At 42.1% G+C, this 20349-nt stretch overlaps 1 protein-coding gene across 1 annotated transcript in view; it reads left to right on the forward strand.

Annotated features, from left to right (window-relative positions):
- Positions 1–9913: 9913 nt before the first annotated feature.
- The window catches only part of LOC120052108 (rhophilin-1-like), a 54558-nt gene continuing 44122 nt past the window's right edge, over positions 9914–20349 (forward strand). Inside the window, exons 1-4 of the mRNA XM_038998958.1 lie at positions 9914–10003; positions 13415–13511; positions 13683–13849; positions 20158–20273. Coding sequence (XP_038854886.1) covers positions 9914–10003; positions 13415–13511; positions 13683–13849; positions 20158–20273 — 470 coding nt within the window. The remainder of the gene's footprint in view (positions 10004–13414; positions 13512–13682; positions 13850–20157; positions 20274–20349) is intronic.

Below are 20349 nucleotides of genomic sequence, written 5' to 3' on the forward strand. Positions count from 1 at the left end.
AAATGTCAGTTTTGAGGTTAAAAGTGTGTCCTATATCTGTGTTGATTCGATTGGGGTTAAAGGTCCTGGACAGTCATTCTGAAAAGTACTTTCTCTCTCATAGCTAACTACCAGGAAGTTTGAAAAGACAGGGGAAGTGGGCAGGGAGCTTATATTTATGAGCTCGCCTTGACTGGCCGCTCTTTGAAATCCCTGTGTCAAGCAACTTGGATGCAGGGAACAATGTTGTAGGGAAATCAACTCAAGCAAATTTGGTGAAACACAAAGCAACTTGAAAATGCATCAATTATATATAATTTTTTTTATATACATCTCCCATTTGGCATGTTTCTTGTGCTGCAGTTCAAAGCAGCACTGATTGATGTGTTGACATGACAACTGAATCAGAATTTTGAAAGACCCTTCCCCCTCCCTTTGTTCCATGCTGGCTGAAGACCTAGCTAGCCAGTAACTAACTAACACCAGGCAAAGATGAAAGATGAGACATATAAGTATACAGTGCATTCGGAAAGTATTCAGACCCCTTGACTTTTTCCACATTTTCTTATGTTACAGCCTTTTTCTAAAATGGATAAAATAAGTTTAAAAAAAATCTATCTACACAATACTCCATAATGACACAGTGAAAACAGGTTTTTAGCCAATTTTGCAAATGTATTAAAAATAAACAACAAAAATACCTTAATTACATAACTTTACAGACCCTTTGCTATGAGTATTAAAATTGAGCACAGGTGCATCCTCATTACATTGATCATCCTTGAGATGTTTCTACAACTTGAGTGGAGTCCACATGTGGTAAAGTCAATTGATTGGACATAATTTGAAAAGGCACACACCTGTCTATATCAGGTCCCACAGTTGACAGTGCATGTCAGAGAAAAAAACAAGCCATGAGGTCGAAGGAATTGTCCGTAGAGCTCAGAGACAGGATTTTGTCGAGGCACAGATCTGGGGAAGGGTAACAAAAAATGTCTGCAGTATTGAAGGTCCAAAAGAACACAATGGCCTCCATCATTCTTAAATGGAAGAAGTTTGGAACCACCAAGACTCTTCCTAGAGCTGGCCACAGCACCAACCTGAGCAATCGGGGGAGAAGGGCCTTGGTCAGGGAGGTGAACAAGAACCCGATGGTAACTCGATCTCCAAAGTTCCTTTGTGGAGGTGGGAGAACCTTCCAGAAGGACAACTATCTCTGCATCACTCCACCAATCAGGCTTTTATTTTAGAGTGGCCAGATGGAAGCCTCTCCTCAGGAAAAGGCACATGACAGCCCGCTTGGAGTATGCCAAAAGGCACCTAAAGACTCTCAGACCATGAGAAACAAGATTCTCTGATCTGATCAAACAAAGATTGAACCTAGCATCATCCCTACAGTGAAGCAACGTGGTGGCCGCATCATGCTGATGGGATGTTTTTCAGCGGCAGGTACAGGGAGACTAGTTAGGATTCAGGGAAAGATGAACAGAACAAAGCACAGAGAGATCCTTCATGAAAACTTGCTCCAGAGAGCTCAGGACCTCAGACTGGGGTGAAGGTTCACTTTCCAACATGATAGAGCTTGAGAGGATTTACAGAGAAGTGTGGGAGAAACTCCCCAAATACAGGTGTGCCAAGCTTGTAACGTCATACCCAAGAAGACCTAAGGCTGTTATCGCTGTCAAAGGTGCTTCAACAAAGTACTAAGTAAAGGGTCTGAATACTTATGCAAATATGATATTTTATTTATCTTTTATTTATTATTTATTAATTTGCAAAAACTATATATGTTTTTGCTTTGTCATCATGGGGTATTGTGTAGATTTATGAGGGGGAAGAACTATTTAATAATCAATTTTAGAACAAGACTAACATAACAAAATGTGGAAAAAGGCAAGGGGTCTGAATAATTCCCGAATGCAGTGTGTGTGTGTGTGTGTGTGTGTGTGTGTGTGTGTGTGTGTGTGTGTGTGTGTGTGTGTGTGTGTGTGTGTGTGTGTGTGTGTGTGTGTGTGTGTGTGTGTGTGTGTGTGTGTGTGTGTGTGTGTGTGTGTGTATATAGTATATGTATTACGTAATATACAGTTGAAGTCGGAAGTTTACATACACCTTAGCCAAATACATTTAAACTCAGTTTTTCACAATTCCTGACGTTTAATCCTAGTAAAAATTCCCTGTCTTCGGTCAGTTAGGATCACCACTTTATTTTAAGAATGTGAAATGTCAGAATAATAGTAGAGAGAATAATTTATTTAAGCTTTTATTTCTTTCATCACATTCCCAGTGGGTCAGAAGTTTACATACACTCAATTAGTATTTGTTAGCATTGCCTTTAAATTGTTAAACTGGGTCAAACTTTTTCGGGTAGCCTTCCACAAGCTTCCCACAATAAGTTGGGTGAATTTTGCCCCATTCCTCCTGACAGAGCAGGTGTAAATGAGTCAGGTTTGTAGGCCTCCTTGCTCACACAAACGTTTTCAGTTCTGCACACTCATTTTCTATGGGATTGAGGTCAGGGCTTTGTGATGGCCACTCCAATACCTTGACTTTGTTGTCCTTAAGCCATTTTGCCACAACTTTGGAAAAACGCTTTGGGTCATTGTCCATTTGGAAGACCCATTTGCGACCAAGCAGATCATTGGGATGCTAGTGTCCCACCTCAACAACATCCGGTGAAATTGCAAAGCGCTGAATTCAGATTACAGAAATCGTCATATTAAACATTCATTAAATTACAAGTGTCATACATCATTTAAAAGCTTAACTTCTTGTTAATCCAGCCGCGTTGTCAGATTTCAAAAGGCTTCACGGCGAAAGCACACCATGCGATTATCTGAGGACAGCGCCCCGCACACAAAAGCATTACATACATTTTCCAACCAAGCAGATGCGTCACGAAAGTCAGAAATAGCTATAAAATAAATCACTTACCTTTGAAGATCTTTATCTGGTTACAATCACAAGGGTCCCAGCTACATAACAAATGGTCCTTTTGTTCGATAAAGTCCTTCTTTATATATCAAAAAAGTACGTTTCAATGGCGCGCTTGACTCAGTAATCCACCGGTTTCCCTCGTTCAAAATGCATACAAAATGAATCCTGTAAGATACCAATAAACTTCTTCTAAACAAGTCAAACAACGTTCCTAATCAATCCTCAGGTATCCTATTATGTAAATAAACGATCAAATTTAAGACGGAGAATACCGGAGACCATTACCGGAGATAAATAACGAAGTACGCGCACTCACCGGAATGCGCTACGAACACTACAGCCAAAATGGGAGCCACTTAGAAAAACTACAAATTCTAGCAAATTTTTCAAAAAACAAGCCTGAAACTCTTTCTAAAGACTGTTGTCATCTAGTGGAAGCTCCAGGAACTGCAATCTGGGAGGACTTCCTTTTATATTCCCTTACAGCCATTGTAATCAGAGGTGAGCTGAAATAAAATAAATTCTGGATGGATTGTCCTCGGGTTTTCACCTGCCATATCAGTTCTCTTATATTCACAGACATTATTTTAACAGTTTTGGAAACTTTAGAATGTTTTCTATCCAATACTACCAATTATATGCAAATATCCTAGCTTCTGGGCCTGAGTAACAGGCAGGTTACTTTGGGCACCTCATTCATCCAAATACTGCCCCCTCGCCCGAAGAAGTTAACTTCCTGACTGCTGTCTTGAGATGTTGCTTCAATATAGCCACATCATTTTCCTACCTCATGATGCCATCTATTTTGTGAAGTGCACCAGTCCCTTCTGCAGCAAAGCACTCCCACAAAATGATGCTGCCACCCCCGTGCTTCAAGGTTGGGATGGTGTTCTTCGGCTTGCAAACATCCCCCTTTTCCTACAAACATAACAAGGGTCATCATGGCCAAACAGTTCTATTTTTGTTTCCTCAGACCAGAGGACATTTCTCCAAAAAGTACGATCTTTGTCCCCATAGATTTTTTATGCCGGTTTTGGAGCAGTAGCTTCTTCCTATCTGAGCGGCCTTTCAGGTTATGTCAATATAGGACTCGTTTTACTTTGGAAATAGAAACTGTTGTACATGTTTCCTCCAGCATCTTCACAAGGTCCTTTGCTGTTGTTCTGGGATTTATTTGCAGTTTTCGCACCAACGTACGTTCATCTCTAGGAGACAGAGCGCGTCTCGATCCTGAGCAGTAAGATGGCTGCGTGGTCGCATGGTGTTTTTACTTGCGCACTATTGTTTGTACAGATGAACGTGGTACCCTCAGGCGTTTGGAAATTGCTCCCAAGGATGAACCAGACTTGTGGAGGTCTACAAACCTTTTTCTGAGGTCTTGGCTCATTTCCCCTTGATGTCAAGAAAAGAGGCACTGAGTTTGAAGGTAGGTCTATAATAAAGAAAAGCAGTGCGACACAAACAACAACACAGAGTTACACATGGAATAAACAAACATACAGTCAATAACATAATAGAAGAAAAAAAGTCTATATACAGTGTGTGCAAATGAGGTAAGATAAAGTAGGTAAGGCAATAAATAGGCCATAGTGGCGAAATAATTACAATTTAGCAATTAAACACTGGAGTGATAGATGTGCAGAAGATGAATGTGCAAGTAGAGATACTGGGGTGCAAAGGAGCAAAGAAGTAACAGTATGGGGATGAGGTAGTTGGATGGGCTATTTACAGATGGGCTATGTACAGGTGCAGTGATCTGTGAGCTGCTCTGACAGCTGGGGCTTAAAGTTAGTGAGGGAGATATGGGTCTCCAGCTTCAGTGATTTTTGCAATTTGTTCCATTCATTGGCAGCAGAGAAATGGAAGGAAAGGCGGCCTAAGTAGGAATTGGCTTTGGGGGAGACCAGTGAAATGTACCTGCTGGAGCACGTGCTACGGGTGGGTGATGCTATGGTGACCAGTGAGCTGAGATAAGGCGGGGCTTTACCTAGGAAAGACATATAGATGACCTGGAGCCAGTGGGTTTGGCGACGAATATAAAGCGAGGGCCAGCCAACGAGAGCGTACAGGTCGCAGTGGTGGGTAGTATATGGGGCTTTGGTGACAAAACGGATGGCACTGTGATAGACTGCATCCAATTTGCTGAGTAGAGTGTTGGAGGCTATTTTGTAAATGACATCTCCGAAGTCCAGGATCGGTAGGATTGTCAGTTTTACAAGGGTATGTTTGGCAGCATGAGTGAAGGATGCTTTGTTGCGAAATAGAAAGCCGATTCTAGATTTAATTTTGGATTGGAGATGCTTAATGTGAGTCTGGAAGGAGAGTTTACAGTCTAACCAGACACCTACGTAGGTATTTGTAGTTGTCCACATATTCTAAGTCAGAACCGTCCAGAGTAGTGATGCTGGGCGGGCGGGCAGTGATCGGTTGAAGAGCATGAATTTAGTTTTACTAGCATTTAAGAGCAGTTGGAGGCCACGGAAGGAGAGTTGTATGCCATTGAAACTCGCCTGGGGGTTAGTTAAAACCTCTCTGGGATATGTGGGACGGTAGCGTCCAACCTGGCCAACATCCAGTAAAAATGCAGAGCGCCAAATTCAAATAAATTACTATAAAAATGTAACTTTCATGAAATCACACATTCAATATACCAAATTAAAGCTACACTTGTTGTGAATCCAGCCAACGTGTCAGATTTCAAAAATGCTTTACAGCGAAAGCAAACAATGCTATTATCTGAGGATAGCAACCAAGCAAACAAACACAGACCATCATATTTCAACCCTCCCGGCGCGACACAAAGGGCAAAAATTAAGATATAATTCATGCCTTACCTTTGACGAGCTTCTTCTGTTGGCACTCCAATATGTCCCATAAACATCACAAATGGTCCTTTTGTTCGATTAATTCCGTCGATATATATCCAAATTGTACATTTATTTGGCGCGTTTGATCTAGACAAACACCGGTTCCAACTTGCACAACGTGACTACATAATATCTCAAAAGTTACCTGTAAGCTTTATCCAAACATTTCAAGCTACTTTTGTTGTACAACTTTAGGTATTGTTTTACGTAAATAATTGATAAAATTGAAGACAGGACGATCTGTGTTCAATACCGGAGGAAAACAATGTGTAGCATGCTTTCTGGTCACGCGCCTTTAACAAACAGTACACTTCACTGGAGCCTCATTCTGAACATGGCTACTTCTTCATTTCTCAAAGGAAAAACCTCAACCAATTTCTAAAGACTGTTGACATCCAGTGGAAGCGATAGGAACTGCAGGAAGGTCCCTTAGCAATCTGGATTCCCAATGAAAACCCATTGAAAAGAGAGTGACCTCAAAACAAAACAAAATCTGAATGGGTTGTCCTCGGGGTTTTGCCTGCCAAATCAGTTCTGTTATAGTCACAGACATGATTCAAACAGTTTTTGAAACTTCAGAGTGTTTTCTATCCAATACTAATAATAATATGCATATATTAGCATCTGTGACTGAGTAGGAGGCAGTTTACTCTGGGCACGCTTTTCATCCAAACGTGAAAATGCTGCCCCCTATCCACAAGAAGTTTTAACACAGTGTCCAAAGAAGGGCCAGAAGGATACAGAATGGTGTCATCTGCGTAGAGGTGGATCAGAGAATCACCAGCAGCAAGATCAACATCATTAATGTATATAGAGAAAAGAGTCGGCCCGAGAATTGAAACCTGTGGCAACCCCATAGAGACTGCCAGAGGTCCGGACAACGATTTGACACACTGAACTTGTCTGAGAAGTAGTTGGTGAACCAGGCGAGGCAAACATTTGAGAAACCAAGGCTGTTGAGTCCGCCGATAAGAATGTGGTGATTGACAGAGTCGAAAGCCTTGACCAGGTCGATGAATACAGCTGCACAGTATTGTCTCTTATCGATGGCGGTTATGATATCGTTTAGGACCTTGAGCGTGGCTGAGGTGCACCCATGACCAGTTCGGAAACCAGATTGCATAGCGGAGAAGCTACGGTGGGATTCGAAATGGTCGGTTATCTGTTTATTAACTTGGCTTTTGAAGACCTTAGAAAGGCAGGGTAGGATAGATATAGGTCTGTAGCAGTTTGGGTCTAGAGTGTCTCCCCTTTTGAAGAGGGGGATGACCGCGGAGGCTTTCCAATCTTTGGGGTTCTCAGACGATACGAAAGCAAGTATGAACAGGCTAGTAATAGGTGTTGCAACAATTTCGGCAGATAATTTTAGAAAGAGAGGGTCCAGATTGTCTAGCCCTGCTGACTTGTAGGGGTCCAGATTTAGCAGTTCTTTCAAAACATCAGCTATCTGGCTTTGGGTGAAGGAGAAATGGGGAGGCTTGGGCAAGTTGCTGTTGGTGGTGCAGGGCTGTTGACCAAGGTAGGGGTGGCCAGGTGGAAAGCATGGCCAGCCTTAGAAAAATGCTTATTGAAATTCTCAATTATTGTGGATTTATTTGTGGTGAAAGTGTTTCCTAGCCTCAGTGCAGTCAGCAGCTGGGAGGAGGTGCTCTTATTCTCCGTTGACTTTACAGTGTTCCAGAACTTTTTGGAGTTTAGCTAGCCTTAGCTTTCCTAACTGCCTGTGTATATTGGTTCCTAACTTCCCTGAAAAGTTGCATATCGCGGGGGCTATTCGATGCTAATGCCGTACGCCACAGGATGTTTTTGTGCTGGTCAAGGGCAGTCAGGTCTGGAGTGAACCACGGGCTATTTCTATACCTATGACTGTATTTGTTAGTGACAAGAGACATGGTTGTTGCATTCATCCATTTTCGGTCCTATGGACTTCATCAAGTGAGATCCTAAGGGAATTTGTTATCATTATAATACATTTTTAACACAATACAATGCGTATTTCATAAGGCATTATTTTGAGGGCCTAGTTTTACCCTAATACAGGGGCCAGAAATTCATCACATAACTTTGAACCAAAACCACACCCATTATTGATCATATTTACCAACATGCTTTATTGCAGGTTGATTTTTATAATTGCTTGTTTCAATATCTATGTTTGTGCTTGTACTGGGTTGGGCCAAGTGGTAGGGGTTTCTATGCAAAGCTCACCAATGTTCTATATCTCCCTGCATCTATGCTGAATGTCCAGTATTAATAGTCTTCTCTGCTATTAGAATCTTGTGTAAGTTTCAATTTAAAAAAAAAAGAAAATCAAGCAGTCAGCACTCATTATCTGCTGTATTTTTTTTCTTCTTCAAATGCCATATTATAACTTTTGAAACCTGTTTTAGGTTTGCAGAATGGACAAAGCCTTGGAGATGGTTTGGTTGAAGACATAAAAAGGAATTTGAAGAAGAAAAAATACAACAAATGATGAGTAGCTACCTGAAACTGCTATATTTGAAGTATTGAAACTTACACATGATTTTAGAGTAGAGTAATAATACTGGACACCCAGTGTAACAGTTTAACTTTAGTCCGTCCCCTCGCCCCGACCCGGGCGCGAACCAGGGACCCTCTGCACACATAAACAACAGTTACCCACGAAGCATCGTTACCCATCGCTCCACAAAAGCCGCGGCCCTTGCAGGGCAAGGGGAACCACTACTTCAAGGTCTCAAAGCGAGTGACGTAACCGATTGAAACGCTATTAGCGTGCACCACCGCTAACTAGCTAGCCATTTCACATCCGTTACACCAGCACGGATGCAGGAAGAAATAGAACATTGGCTAGCTTTGCATAGAAGCCCCTACCACTGGGCCCCAAGGATGCCTCCTTGTTTTGGGTGAAGGAGTGTCATAGTTTTTACATCTAATACAACTCACCACAGTAATTCATCATTTCAAGCATCCTAGTCTTAACCATGGTCCTAACCAACCAAATCAATCCCTAACTTTCGAGACCTGTTTAAGGTTTGCAGAATGGACGAAACCTTGGAGATTGTTTAGTTTGGTTCAAGATAGATAGATTTGGTTGGTTAGGACCATGGTTAAAACTAGGATGCTTGAAATTATTAATTGCTATGGTGATATGTATTAGTTGCAAAAACTATGACACTCCTTTACCCAAAACAAGGAGGCATCCCTACAGTGTAAAAAAATAAGAAAAAACTATCCAATGTCATTGTGTGAAATATGTTTTTATTTTGTTTGTATTGTTAAAGTAATATTATTTGATAGACTAATGTTTTTATGTTTTAGGCAATATATAGATCATCTTTGGTTTAGGTCCCTAAATGACGAAATTACCAAAACCTATCCATGTCCTTTCGTGGCCCCTCGTGATTCCATTCAGTGAATTCTTTCAGAGTTGCTTACTACTCCAGGTTTTCTTTTCCTCTATGGCTAGGCGTTGTTATGGGCAACTATAATTCCAAATGTTGTCACCGCCCATTGGATTCACAATTGGACAGTGTTACTTGTCAGCAAGAGAAATATAATATTTCGATTCGTCAACATTAACGTCAATCAATAGGAGTGCTATGTCATTGGCTATTTTTCATGTATATGTACCGCCTCCTAGGGTAAGACCACGCCGCAAGTTTTTTTTCTCTTCAAGGGTTTGGTGAGGTAGAGGTAAACGAATACGTCTTGCGGAACAGATAGTAGTTGTTTTGTTCTGGTTATTTTCTGTGTTTATCTTTCTCACTACCCATCCACCGCAAGAGACCCTGGCCTGTGGACATTTGTAATTACAAAAGTATTGGTTCAACAAGTTGCCTACTAGCGTCCTGGCTTGATGAGGATGGGAGAAGAACCTGCGACAAGGCAAGTGTGCATATTAGATGTCTAGTTGTGTGGTACAATGTTTGGTAAGTTAATGCTAAACAAACTGCTAACCAGAACGAGCTCATCCATTCAGTCCCAGTTCACTTGTTTCTAGTTTCAATGTAGTTCAAACACGGTATGCTAGCTAAATAAATACCGTGACAATAACTGGTAGTAGGTGTGGCTAGGTTATAACGGGAAAAGTGGTGGTTTTTATTCTGTTTGAATAAACGGCCTTTGGGCATTCCTATTATAGAGAGCCGGAGATGTCTGACGCTGGCTCGGACGAGGAGCTGGAGCTGGAGCTTCCCGCACCGATGATGGAGCAGGGGAGTCACGACGGGAGTATCAGAAAGGTGAGCGGTACGCAGTTGTAGCTAGAAAAACACGATACTGTACCAACACACGTTTATATTGAAGTACATTTTCCATTGGGACGTGTATCTGTTATGAACAGGACAATACTATTTTGGCCTAATTGTCAGTTTCATAATGCATACTGCTTAGGTGTTCCACATTATCAATACCATATGAAATGCACCGTTCAGTTATTTAGAATTGACACGCATTGCATACACCAAGTTTAATTACTGAACTGATTACATATTCATTGAGGGCTATCTTGGTCCTGCATTGAGTTGCCATTATGTTGATAAACCTTTGTTGACTTGGTGGGGATGTGTGTGGGGGGGTGGGGTCTGCTGTTGGGTCATGGGGGGTAGATTGTAGCAGGATGCTGTCCAGGGGGAGATATCGTACTGATGGGATGTTGCTGGGAGAGCCAGGTTACACCTTTCCACCACCTGCTGTCCCCTGGTCGGGGGTACACTTATAAAATATGTTATTTGGCACATCCCTGTGTCTTGTTAGGGATGGCACATGTTGTGAACTTTTAACACAATCACTGTGTTGGCACAACATGATTTGTGTAATTTTTTCCCAACATGTTTTGTGTCAGGTCATGCAATTAATGTGTTTTAGAGCTGAAAACCATACAACACACCCTAGATGTATTTTATTATTGACCAATCACATTGCTGCTCTGAAGTCATCATGCATCTAGGAGAGCTCGGTCTGAGCTAAGGCTGGAGCTAGAGGGTTGTAGTATGGCTATGGCTGAGCTGGAGCAGGATCCCGGAGGCAGGGGGTTGAAGCATGGCTAGGCTAGCACCTTAATCCCTACAAGCACTCTGAGGATTACTGAGCGCACACTCACAGAACAAACACCTCACTAAGAGAGAGGGATGAAGGGAGGGGGGGAGTGAAGTAGAGAGGAGAGTGAAATAAGGTGAGGGGGAAAAGGGAGATCGAGGGAGAAGGTTGGCTTGGCTTTGAGAGAAAAGGGGAGGAATAAGGAGAGAGAGTTAATCATTTTGGGGTTAGCATACCCTATTATGGCCTTTCCTTCCATGTTGTGGTCTGTTTCTCTGTACTGTATGAGTAAGAGCCTAGTCAGATGGCTTTAAGGACAAAACACACCATGCAGATGACAACTTAAAAGCAGCGTGTGGCTGTCCTATCGCCTCTGACCATCAGCTGTCATTTTATTTTAATTTCCTGACAATTGCAGGCCTACATGATGAAGACATGTACAGTGCATTCGGAAAGTGTTCAGACCCCTTGACTTTTCCCACATTTTGTTATGTTACAACTAGGGATGCACAATATATCGGTGAACATATCGGAATCAGACGATATTAGCTAAAAATGCCAACATCGGTATCGGCCCGATGTGCAAAACAGTAATAGCGGCACTGCTATTAGCTTCACGACATACTATGGAATGCCATTTTGGTCTTGGCGTGTCAAAAAAGATACACGTCAAATAACACTTTGACAATAACACTATTTGACGAGTAAAATAAGCTTTTAATTTCACACGTCAAATAACAGTTCTATTATAGAATGTTGTGTGTTCTGAATATGCACATGCAAGCCAAGCGCCACCACTACTATCAGTTGCACTGTCAAAGCTGTACAAAAATATTCTGCAAACAAGCAAACACCGGCCATGAACGATGTGTTTACAATAGCGCGTTGGTAATAAAGCATTATTTGTTCGACCGCAACTTCTAGGGTAGCTAGCTAGCTTTAGCTTGGTACCTAGCTAGCACCAATACAACCAGCCTGAAAACAATGACCAGTAGAAACTGCAGTCATTGTCATTATTCTTAGCAATGATTTAGGAATCCTTGTGAGTAAGTCAGCCTATTGTGTGTATTGACATTCATATTGCATTGTACAGCTTTACCTAAGGATTGGGGATCAATGAAATGGGATATCAGTCTACTCATGCAACGCAGGTTTTGTTTTGTGTGAAAACATGGCGAAAGGCAGTGACAGCACTCAGATTTTTTTCAGAATTCTAAGAGGACCAAATCTGAAGTGTGGTCGTATTTTGGGTTTTACAAGAGTGCTGAGGGAAACTTAATCGAAGATGGTCACCCTGTCTGCAGAACATGCAAAAAAAAAAAGATGTATATCGCTGCAAAATGGCAGCAACACTTCAAATCTCTTGAGTGATCTTCGTGACCACCACCCACTACTTTATAATGAATGCCATGTATGCCATGTTAGCTCAATGCATGATGTGGGGTTTCGAAATGGGGGAACATTTCATAGTTTTTCTGTCTAACTTGCTAATAGCTTGTAAATAATGTAAACTGAAGCTTTCAGTGTTACCTACTCTTGTTAAAACACTACACGTTGTTCTGCTGTATGTGTTGTGTGTTTCCAGACTCTATTCGCCCATTGCACACAATAATGCTGTTTAGTCACCCAACCAACATATTTTGTTCATTTTAAAACTTGTCAGTTGTCGACTTGGATGTGAAAGTGTTCCAACAGGAGAAACACTATATACTCATACAAGACTCCTGTATTTATGTCAATTATTTGGCTCATTGCAATTACTATCACTGTCTTAAGACCATTTGTATTTATGTAAATTTCATGCTAAACATACTGAACATTTCAAATTGTTCAGAGGCCTGGCTTTCTGAGGCTTAAGGTTGCCGTGCCTCACAACAAAGTGCCATCACGAACATTCTTATCCAAGACTGAAATCCAAAACCTGTACAACCAGGTTAAAGCTGATTGTTGGAAAAAGTTTGGCTCAAAGGCACATGGTTTGCTACAACTACTGACCTCTGGACCAGTGACAGCAGGGGTGGTCAACCCTACATCAGCTTCACTATCCATGACCTCACCCCAGACTGGCAACTGGAATGAAACTGCCTGGAAACACGGTTCTTTCCAGCTGATCAACTCTGTTCACAAGAGTTTTTTGAGAATATGCTGGCAGAGTGGGGGAGCAACAAGAAAGTAATGGTCTGCATAACCAGACAACGCAACAAACATGATCAAGGCTTTTGAAGAGTTGCCAGATCTGTGGCTTGGGTGCTTTGGCCATAATCTGAACCTGGCCATCTCAAAGGCTCTGAAAATTCAGAGTTGACACAGCAGTCAAGGCCTGCCATCATCTGGTCCAAGGCTTCTCACGGAGCTGGAAGAGAAGGGGAGAACTGAGAGGAAAGCAAGCTGCCCTCAACATGCCACAGAAGGCTGTAATCCATGATGTGGTGACCTGATGGGGATCTACACACAAGATGCTTTAGCGTTTCATCAGCCAACAGCAGCCAGTCTGCGACACTGGCTGGAGAAAGAGGAAAATGGCATCTGATGCCCAAGGATGCCGACAAGTGTCATGGAGCAACTGTGCCAGCTCCTTGAACCTCTAAGCAAGTTTACATATGCACTTGCCTCAGACACGAGTGACACTGTCAGCCATCAAGCCTGTCCTGGACCACATCACCCGTGATGTTCTGGTGGAAAAGGATACGGAGCCATCCCTGGCCAAGGAGGGTAATGAGAGAAGACCTTAACAGATACACAGAGAAGGCAAAGAGTCATGTCATGCTTGTTTCATTGACCCCCACTTCAAAAGGAGCTTTTTAGATGAACCTGAGGCTGCAAAAGTTGACACTGACTGCTGTGTCCAGGAAGATCCACTAAGCACCACCAACACTCCCACAGCAGTATCGGAGGGGAAAGGCCTGGCTGGGTTGCTAAGAAAGATTACCTCAACAAAGCAGCAGAGAGGTGAAGAGGGTCAGATTCTGACCACCCCAGAATACTGTGTGAAAGAAGAGATCAAGGTCTACTTGTCTCTGCCACCCATTCCAGCAGAAGAGGATCCACTGGTGTGGTGCGGGGACCATGCATCAGACCTGCCTTACCTTGCCAGGGTTGCCAGGACGCTTTTGTGCAACCAGCGTGCCATCAGAGGGAGTGTTCATTACCAGTGGTCACATTTCTAGCCCATTTTAACAATACTGTGATAATACTGATCACGTGATAATTTTGGTCACTATAATCGTGATATTACATTTTCATACCGTTTCATCTCTAACGTGCAGTCATATTCAGGTCCTGATTGGTCAACAAGCTTATTTGACATGTCAAATAGTGTTATTTGACGTATCTTTTTTGACACGCAAAGACCCAAACAGCGTTCCATAGAAATCCTGGTTGAGAATGAAACGACTGAACGATTTATGTTTTACTGGTAATGGGACATGCGTAAATAGCAACAAAATAACTTTTTGGTCAGTGTGGTGGTGTGTGTGTTCATATTTACAATGACGGCCTACCCTGGCCGAACCCGGACGACGCTGGGCTAATTGTGTGCCGCCCTATGGGACTCCCAGTCACGGCTGGATGTGATACAGCCTGGATTCGAACCAGGGACTGTAGTGACGCCTCTTGCACTGAGATGCAGTGCCTTAGACAGCTGTGTGTGTGGGTGTGTTAACTATTTAACTGTACTAGAATGCTTAAATGGCCGCTAAACCTTTAAATATCGGTATTGTTTTTTTGGGGCAAGGAACGTATCAGCCAAAAATGTCATGACGGTGCATCACTAGTTACAACCTTATTCTAAAATGTATTAAAGTGTTTTTTACCCCTTATCAATCTACACTCGGTACAACATAATGACGAAGCAAAACCAGGTTTTTAATTTTTTTTTGCAACTGTCTTAAAAATAAAAGACTGAAATACCACATTTACATAAGTACTCAACTTTGTTGACGTATCTTTGTTAGCGATTACAGCCTTGAGTCTTCTTGGGTATGACTCTACAAGCTGGCTCTGCCACTCACGGACATTCATAGACTTGTCCTGAAGCCACTCCTGCGTTGTCTTGGCTGTGTGCTTAGCGTCGTTGTCCTATTGGAAGGTGAATTTTCGCCCCAGTCTGTGGTCCTGAGCACTCTGGAGCAGGTTTTCATCAAGGATCTCTCAGTACTTTTCTGTGTTCATCTTTCCCTCTTCTGACTAGTCTCCCAGTCCCTGCTGCTGAAAAACATCCCCATAGCATGGTGCTGCCACCACCATGCTTCACCGTCGGGATGGAGCCAGGTTTCCTCCAGATGTGATGCTTTGCATTCAGGCCAAAGAGTTCAATCTTGGTTTCATCAGACCAGAGAATCTTGTTTCTCATGGTGTCCGAGTCATTTAGGTGCCTTTTGGCAAACTCCAAGCGGGCTGTCATGTGCTTTTTTTACTTAAGACTGGCCACTGTGATGGAGTGAATGATGGAGGCCACTGTGTTCTTTGGGACCTTCAATGCTGCAGAAATATTTTGGTACCTTTCCCCAGATGTGTCGGAGCTCTACGGACCATTCCTCCGACCTAATGGCTTGGTTTTTGCTCTGGCATGCACTGTCAACTGTGGAACCTTATAGACAAGTGTGTTCCTTTCCAAATCCTGTCTAATCAATTGAATTTACCATGGGTGGACTCCAAGTTGTAGAAACATCTCAAGGATGATCAATGGAAACAATTTCGAGTCTCATAGCAAAGGGTCCTTATGTAAATAAGTTATTTGTTTTCATTTTTAATACATTTGCAAAAACTGTCATTATGGGGTATTGTGTGTAGATTGATGAGGAAAAATATTTGTTTAATACATTTTAGAATAAGGCTGTAACATAACAAAATGTGGGAAAAGCCAAGGGGTCTGAATACTTTTTGAATGCACTGTACATGTCTTGTACTTCAGTTATCAGACTACAGTGGAATCAGATGTCTAACTGTACCTGTAGCATTGGCATATGCAGTGGTAGAAAATGTACGCAATTGTCATACTTGAGTAAAAGTAAAGATTCCTCAATTGAAAATGACTCAAGTGAAAGTCACCCAGTAAAATGGTACTTGAGTAGAAGTCTAAAAGTATTTGGTTTTAAATATACTGTACTTAAGTATCAAAAGTAAATGTAATTGCAAAAATATACTTAAGTATTGAAGGTAAAAGTATAAATCATTTCAAATTGCTTATATTAAGCAAACCAGACGCACACTTATATATTATAGATTTTTTTTTACAGATAGCCAGGGGCACACTCCAACACTCAGACATTTGTGTTTAGTGAGTCTGCCAGATCAGAGGCAGTAGGGGTGACCAGGGATGTTCTCTTGATAAGTGCGTGAATTGGACCATTTTCCTTTGCTGCTAAGCATTCAAAATGTAACGAGTACATTCAGGGAAAATGTATGGAGTGCAAAGTACATCATCTTCTTTAGGAATGTAGTAAAGTTAAAGTTGTGAAATATTAATAGTAAAGTACTTTTATACTACTGGGCAAATGTCTCTGGGTTGAAAGTAGGTAGTTTACCCAATATAAGTAATTTTTTTTACATGAGGGTATATTTTGGTAATAATTTTAAAAGCTGAATCGTCACATCTATGACACTAACTGTGACCATTTGCATGACAATTAATAGTCACATGAAATTCCCTAATCATCAGCAGCATCATTGGTCACTAGTAGGGTTCCAAAGGGTTGGAATCTTTCTGGTAAATTTCCTGCATTTTCTTGGAAATTTGGGCAATTTTGCTTAAATTCCTAAAAAAAAAAAGTTGGCTTATAACAGTTAACCTTTTTTTTGTGGGATACACAAAAGGTCTAGGTCTTGTGGCATATTTTGTTTAAACTATCCCCAATTCAATGGAATTTCAACCCTCTGCATGCAAGGTGCATTCTTCCATCACTTGTGCAGTGGACTCTTCTATCACATGTACAGCTGATTCTCAAGATCTTGCACACTAATTAGATGCTATTGAGCCCACACTACTACACTGTCTGAGCCAAGGACTACATGCTTTCTGGTAAGTTTTGATTACTATACTGGGTGGGGTGAATATATTTTATGACAATTTCTTTGTTAACTAGTAAATAGTAGCCTACAGTAATGTGTGATTTTAAATCATTTCTAACTTGTTAACAGTTTCTGCTAGTTAGTTGTTGCTACCATGTGGGTTTTGACTTGATTGAGCCTGCTGAGGAGTGTTAATTCACTGGTTTCCATACATGTTTCATTTTAAAACGTATCTTACAAAGGAGCTGTTTAATTAACTGCTTAGCAATTTTTGTACAGGGAATTGTTTTAGTTTTTTTTACTAATTTCTTTCCTAATCTTTACAGGAAAATGCCATGGGCACTATCTGATGTGTGGAGACATTTCACTGCAGCTAATGTAGAAGGAAAAGCTGTGTACATTTGCAAATACTGTGCCAAATCAATGTGAAGAATGCAACAAAGATGCAGAATCATCTGGCCAAGTGCATAAAGTTCCCTCAACACTCACAACAAGCAACCTCTGACAAAAGTCCCTCTACTTCTATTCGAGGTGCAGTATTCAACCAGTATTCTACAAGAGCACAGACACAAGGGACAACAGACACACTGGTCTCTACATTGCAGATGAGCTGAAGGCAGTTATCAATGACCTTGGACCACATAAGGTATTTGCACTGGTGACAGACAATGCTGCGAACATGAAGGCTGCTTGGTCTAAAGTGGAGGAGTCCTATCCTCACAATCACACCCATTGGCTGTGCTGCTCATGCACTGAATTTGCTTCTCAAGGATGACATGGCACTGAAAACAATGGATACACTCTACAAGAGAGCCAAGGAAATGGTTAGGTATGTGAAGGGTCATCAAGTTATAGCAGTGTTAAGTTCTTATTTTTCAGAGTAAATAACTCACACACTAGAGAAGCTTAACCAAATGTATTTCTTCCCAAAGGGTTGTTACAGCTGTAATTCAAACACAGACATGGCTTCCCCCGTGGTGGTATTCATACCCCACTTTGGGTGGAGTCTCCTCCTTATCTCTAAACATTGCATCATTCTTGCTAAGCAGGGAACTAAGTGATATGAGCCTTCAACGGTTTCTCCCCTTATCAATACTGTCACATGTAATTGTTTTTCCTGCACTCACCCCTCATGTCTCTTGTGTAACTAATGTTCCTATACTCTGAGTATAACAATGTTCAAAGTTTACTCCAGAATCCAACAGCAGCAATCTACCTCACCAAGCAAAGTGAGAAGAACAAGAGCACCACATTGAAGCAGCCCAGCAACACCCGTTGAGGTGGTGTTGCCATCATGTTTGACAGTCTCCTGGAAGGGAAGGAGTCTCTCCAAGAAATGGCCATATCAGTCTGCCGATATGGACAGGCCCATCAAGAGGATCCTTCTGGATGAGGTATTTTGGGAGAGAGTGGTAAGCAGCCTGAAACTCCTGAAACCTATAGCAGTATGATTGAGGGAGACAATGCCATCCTGTCTGATGTTCAGACTCTGCTTGCAGATGTAAGAAGAAATCTGTACTGCCCTTCCCACTTCACTGTTGCTCCAAGCAGAGGAAACTGCAGTTCTGAAATGAATCAAAAAGCGTGAAGACTTCTGCCTGAAGCCCATACACGCCGCAGCGTACATGTTGGACCCCAAGTATGCTGGCAAGAGCATCCTGTTTGGTGTGTCTCGCCACCTTGGCCTGGTTGAGGGCACAGTTCTTGGCAGCCTGGCAAAGTACACTTCCAAGCAAGGGCTTTGGGATGGAGATGCAATATGGCAGTCGTGCCAACATATCTCAGCCACCTGGTGGAAGGTACTTTGTGGATCTGAGGCTCTTTCCCCTGTTGCCTCCATAATCCTCCAAATTCCACCAACATCAGCCGTCTCAGAGCGTAACTGGTCCTTGTTTGGGAACACACACACACACCAAAGCACGCAACAGGCTGACCAATACAAGGGTTGAAACATTTGTGGCCAACTGGGCAAATTTGATGCTTTTTGAGCCTGACAACAAGCCATCCTCAACAAGGTTGGAAAGTGACAGTGAAGATGAGGCCTCAGTCTGATGTTCAAGAGGTGGACATTGAGGAGGTCCAGGGAGAAGACATGGAAGCCTGAGAGGAAGACAACCAAAGCTTTAGTTTCTAGACTATCATTTTACAGATGTATGTTGAAAATGTTTTTGGGAGATGCGATGGATCATTGGGGATCATTCAATATTTCCTTTTGTTGTTTAGTGAAATCATCCCATGTGAAGAGTCATCTCATTTAATTAAAGTTAAGTTCGTAACTAAAGTGTTTTCTTTAGTTTTTTTTCTATTGGAAGGATTTAATAATTTGCATTTGTCTACTTATAAGGTAAAAGGTTTGTTTGTCTCCATATGACATGGTAAATGTATCCAATGCAAAAAACAACCACATTTAAATGGTATTAATATTAATTTGCATATTTCCTTTTATTCCCTTTAATTCCCATGGAAAGTTTCCACCTCTGAATATTTCCCAAAATGTAATCCTAGTCACTAGTACAGTCCAGATCTAGGTCTAAACTTGATCTCATAGCAGCACCCCAGCCTCATAATAGTGATTGCACACCTTTTTTTTTTTAACCCTTCCCAGCTTCATGTGTCTTCTAAGCTGTGATCTCAGAGCCCATTTGAGCCTTTCCATTAGAGCGCTCTGCATAATCATGGATCATATGGTCTACTCCTTTCCTCAGTTCCAGATCATATGTGAAGGTGTAGGGCTTGTAACTGAATACCACGTGTAGAGGCACAGAGCCACACCTTGAGTTGATCACATGACATGGTGTGGTGACGAAGTTACAGTATTAAAAAGAGCATTGGTAACTTTTGGTGCCTGTGTGTGTGGTAGGCAAAGGTCAGGTGTAAGAGGTCTTCAAGTCTCCTCTGTTCTGTAGACCATGACGTCTAAGGACTTACCTCACAGCAGGCTACCGACCGAGATCTGCTGGGGCTCGGTCTCCTGGCAACCATCACCACAGAGAGCCTACTACATTGACACCAGGATATTTGATCCTAACTGTGATGGAGGCAGGTGGTCTTAGTCACCCATACTTAATCAGGGAGGGAAGCTAACCAGGTGCTCCGGTGTATGTCTCCCTCAGTCAGGTGTATCTGTGACAGGTTTGTGTAATGTACTGAATAGTCCGTCAACCCCTACCTGTTCGGCTAGGAATACTCTTCTTTACGCACAGTTTGTTTATTACACACTAATATACAAAGGCACGTGAACTACACGTAGGGTTTAGACACAAGCAAGAAGCGATACAGACATATGTTGTGTTCTAGCATGTTATGCATTAACCACAATCTCTCTTCCAATCCCCCTCTTTCTCTCCAGGGTTGTGATCCCTGTTCCCAGACCCAACGCAGTAAGCTGCAGCACCGTAGAGCTCGTATCAACCAGCAGATAAACAAGGAGATGAGGATGAGGGCCGGGGCTGAAAACCTCTTCAGGTGAGCTGGGGTGAGGGAAGGGACAGGTCATTGTACGAGTGGTCGAATACTGTCTCTGATCCTGTGTGTACACAGC

The sequence above is a fragment of the Salvelinus namaycush genome, chromosome 8, assembly GCF_016432855.1.
Source record: "Salvelinus namaycush isolate Seneca chromosome 8, SaNama_1.0, whole genome shotgun sequence".
NCBI classification, from domain to species: domain Eukaryota; kingdom Metazoa; phylum Chordata; class Actinopteri; order Salmoniformes; family Salmonidae; genus Salvelinus; species Salvelinus namaycush.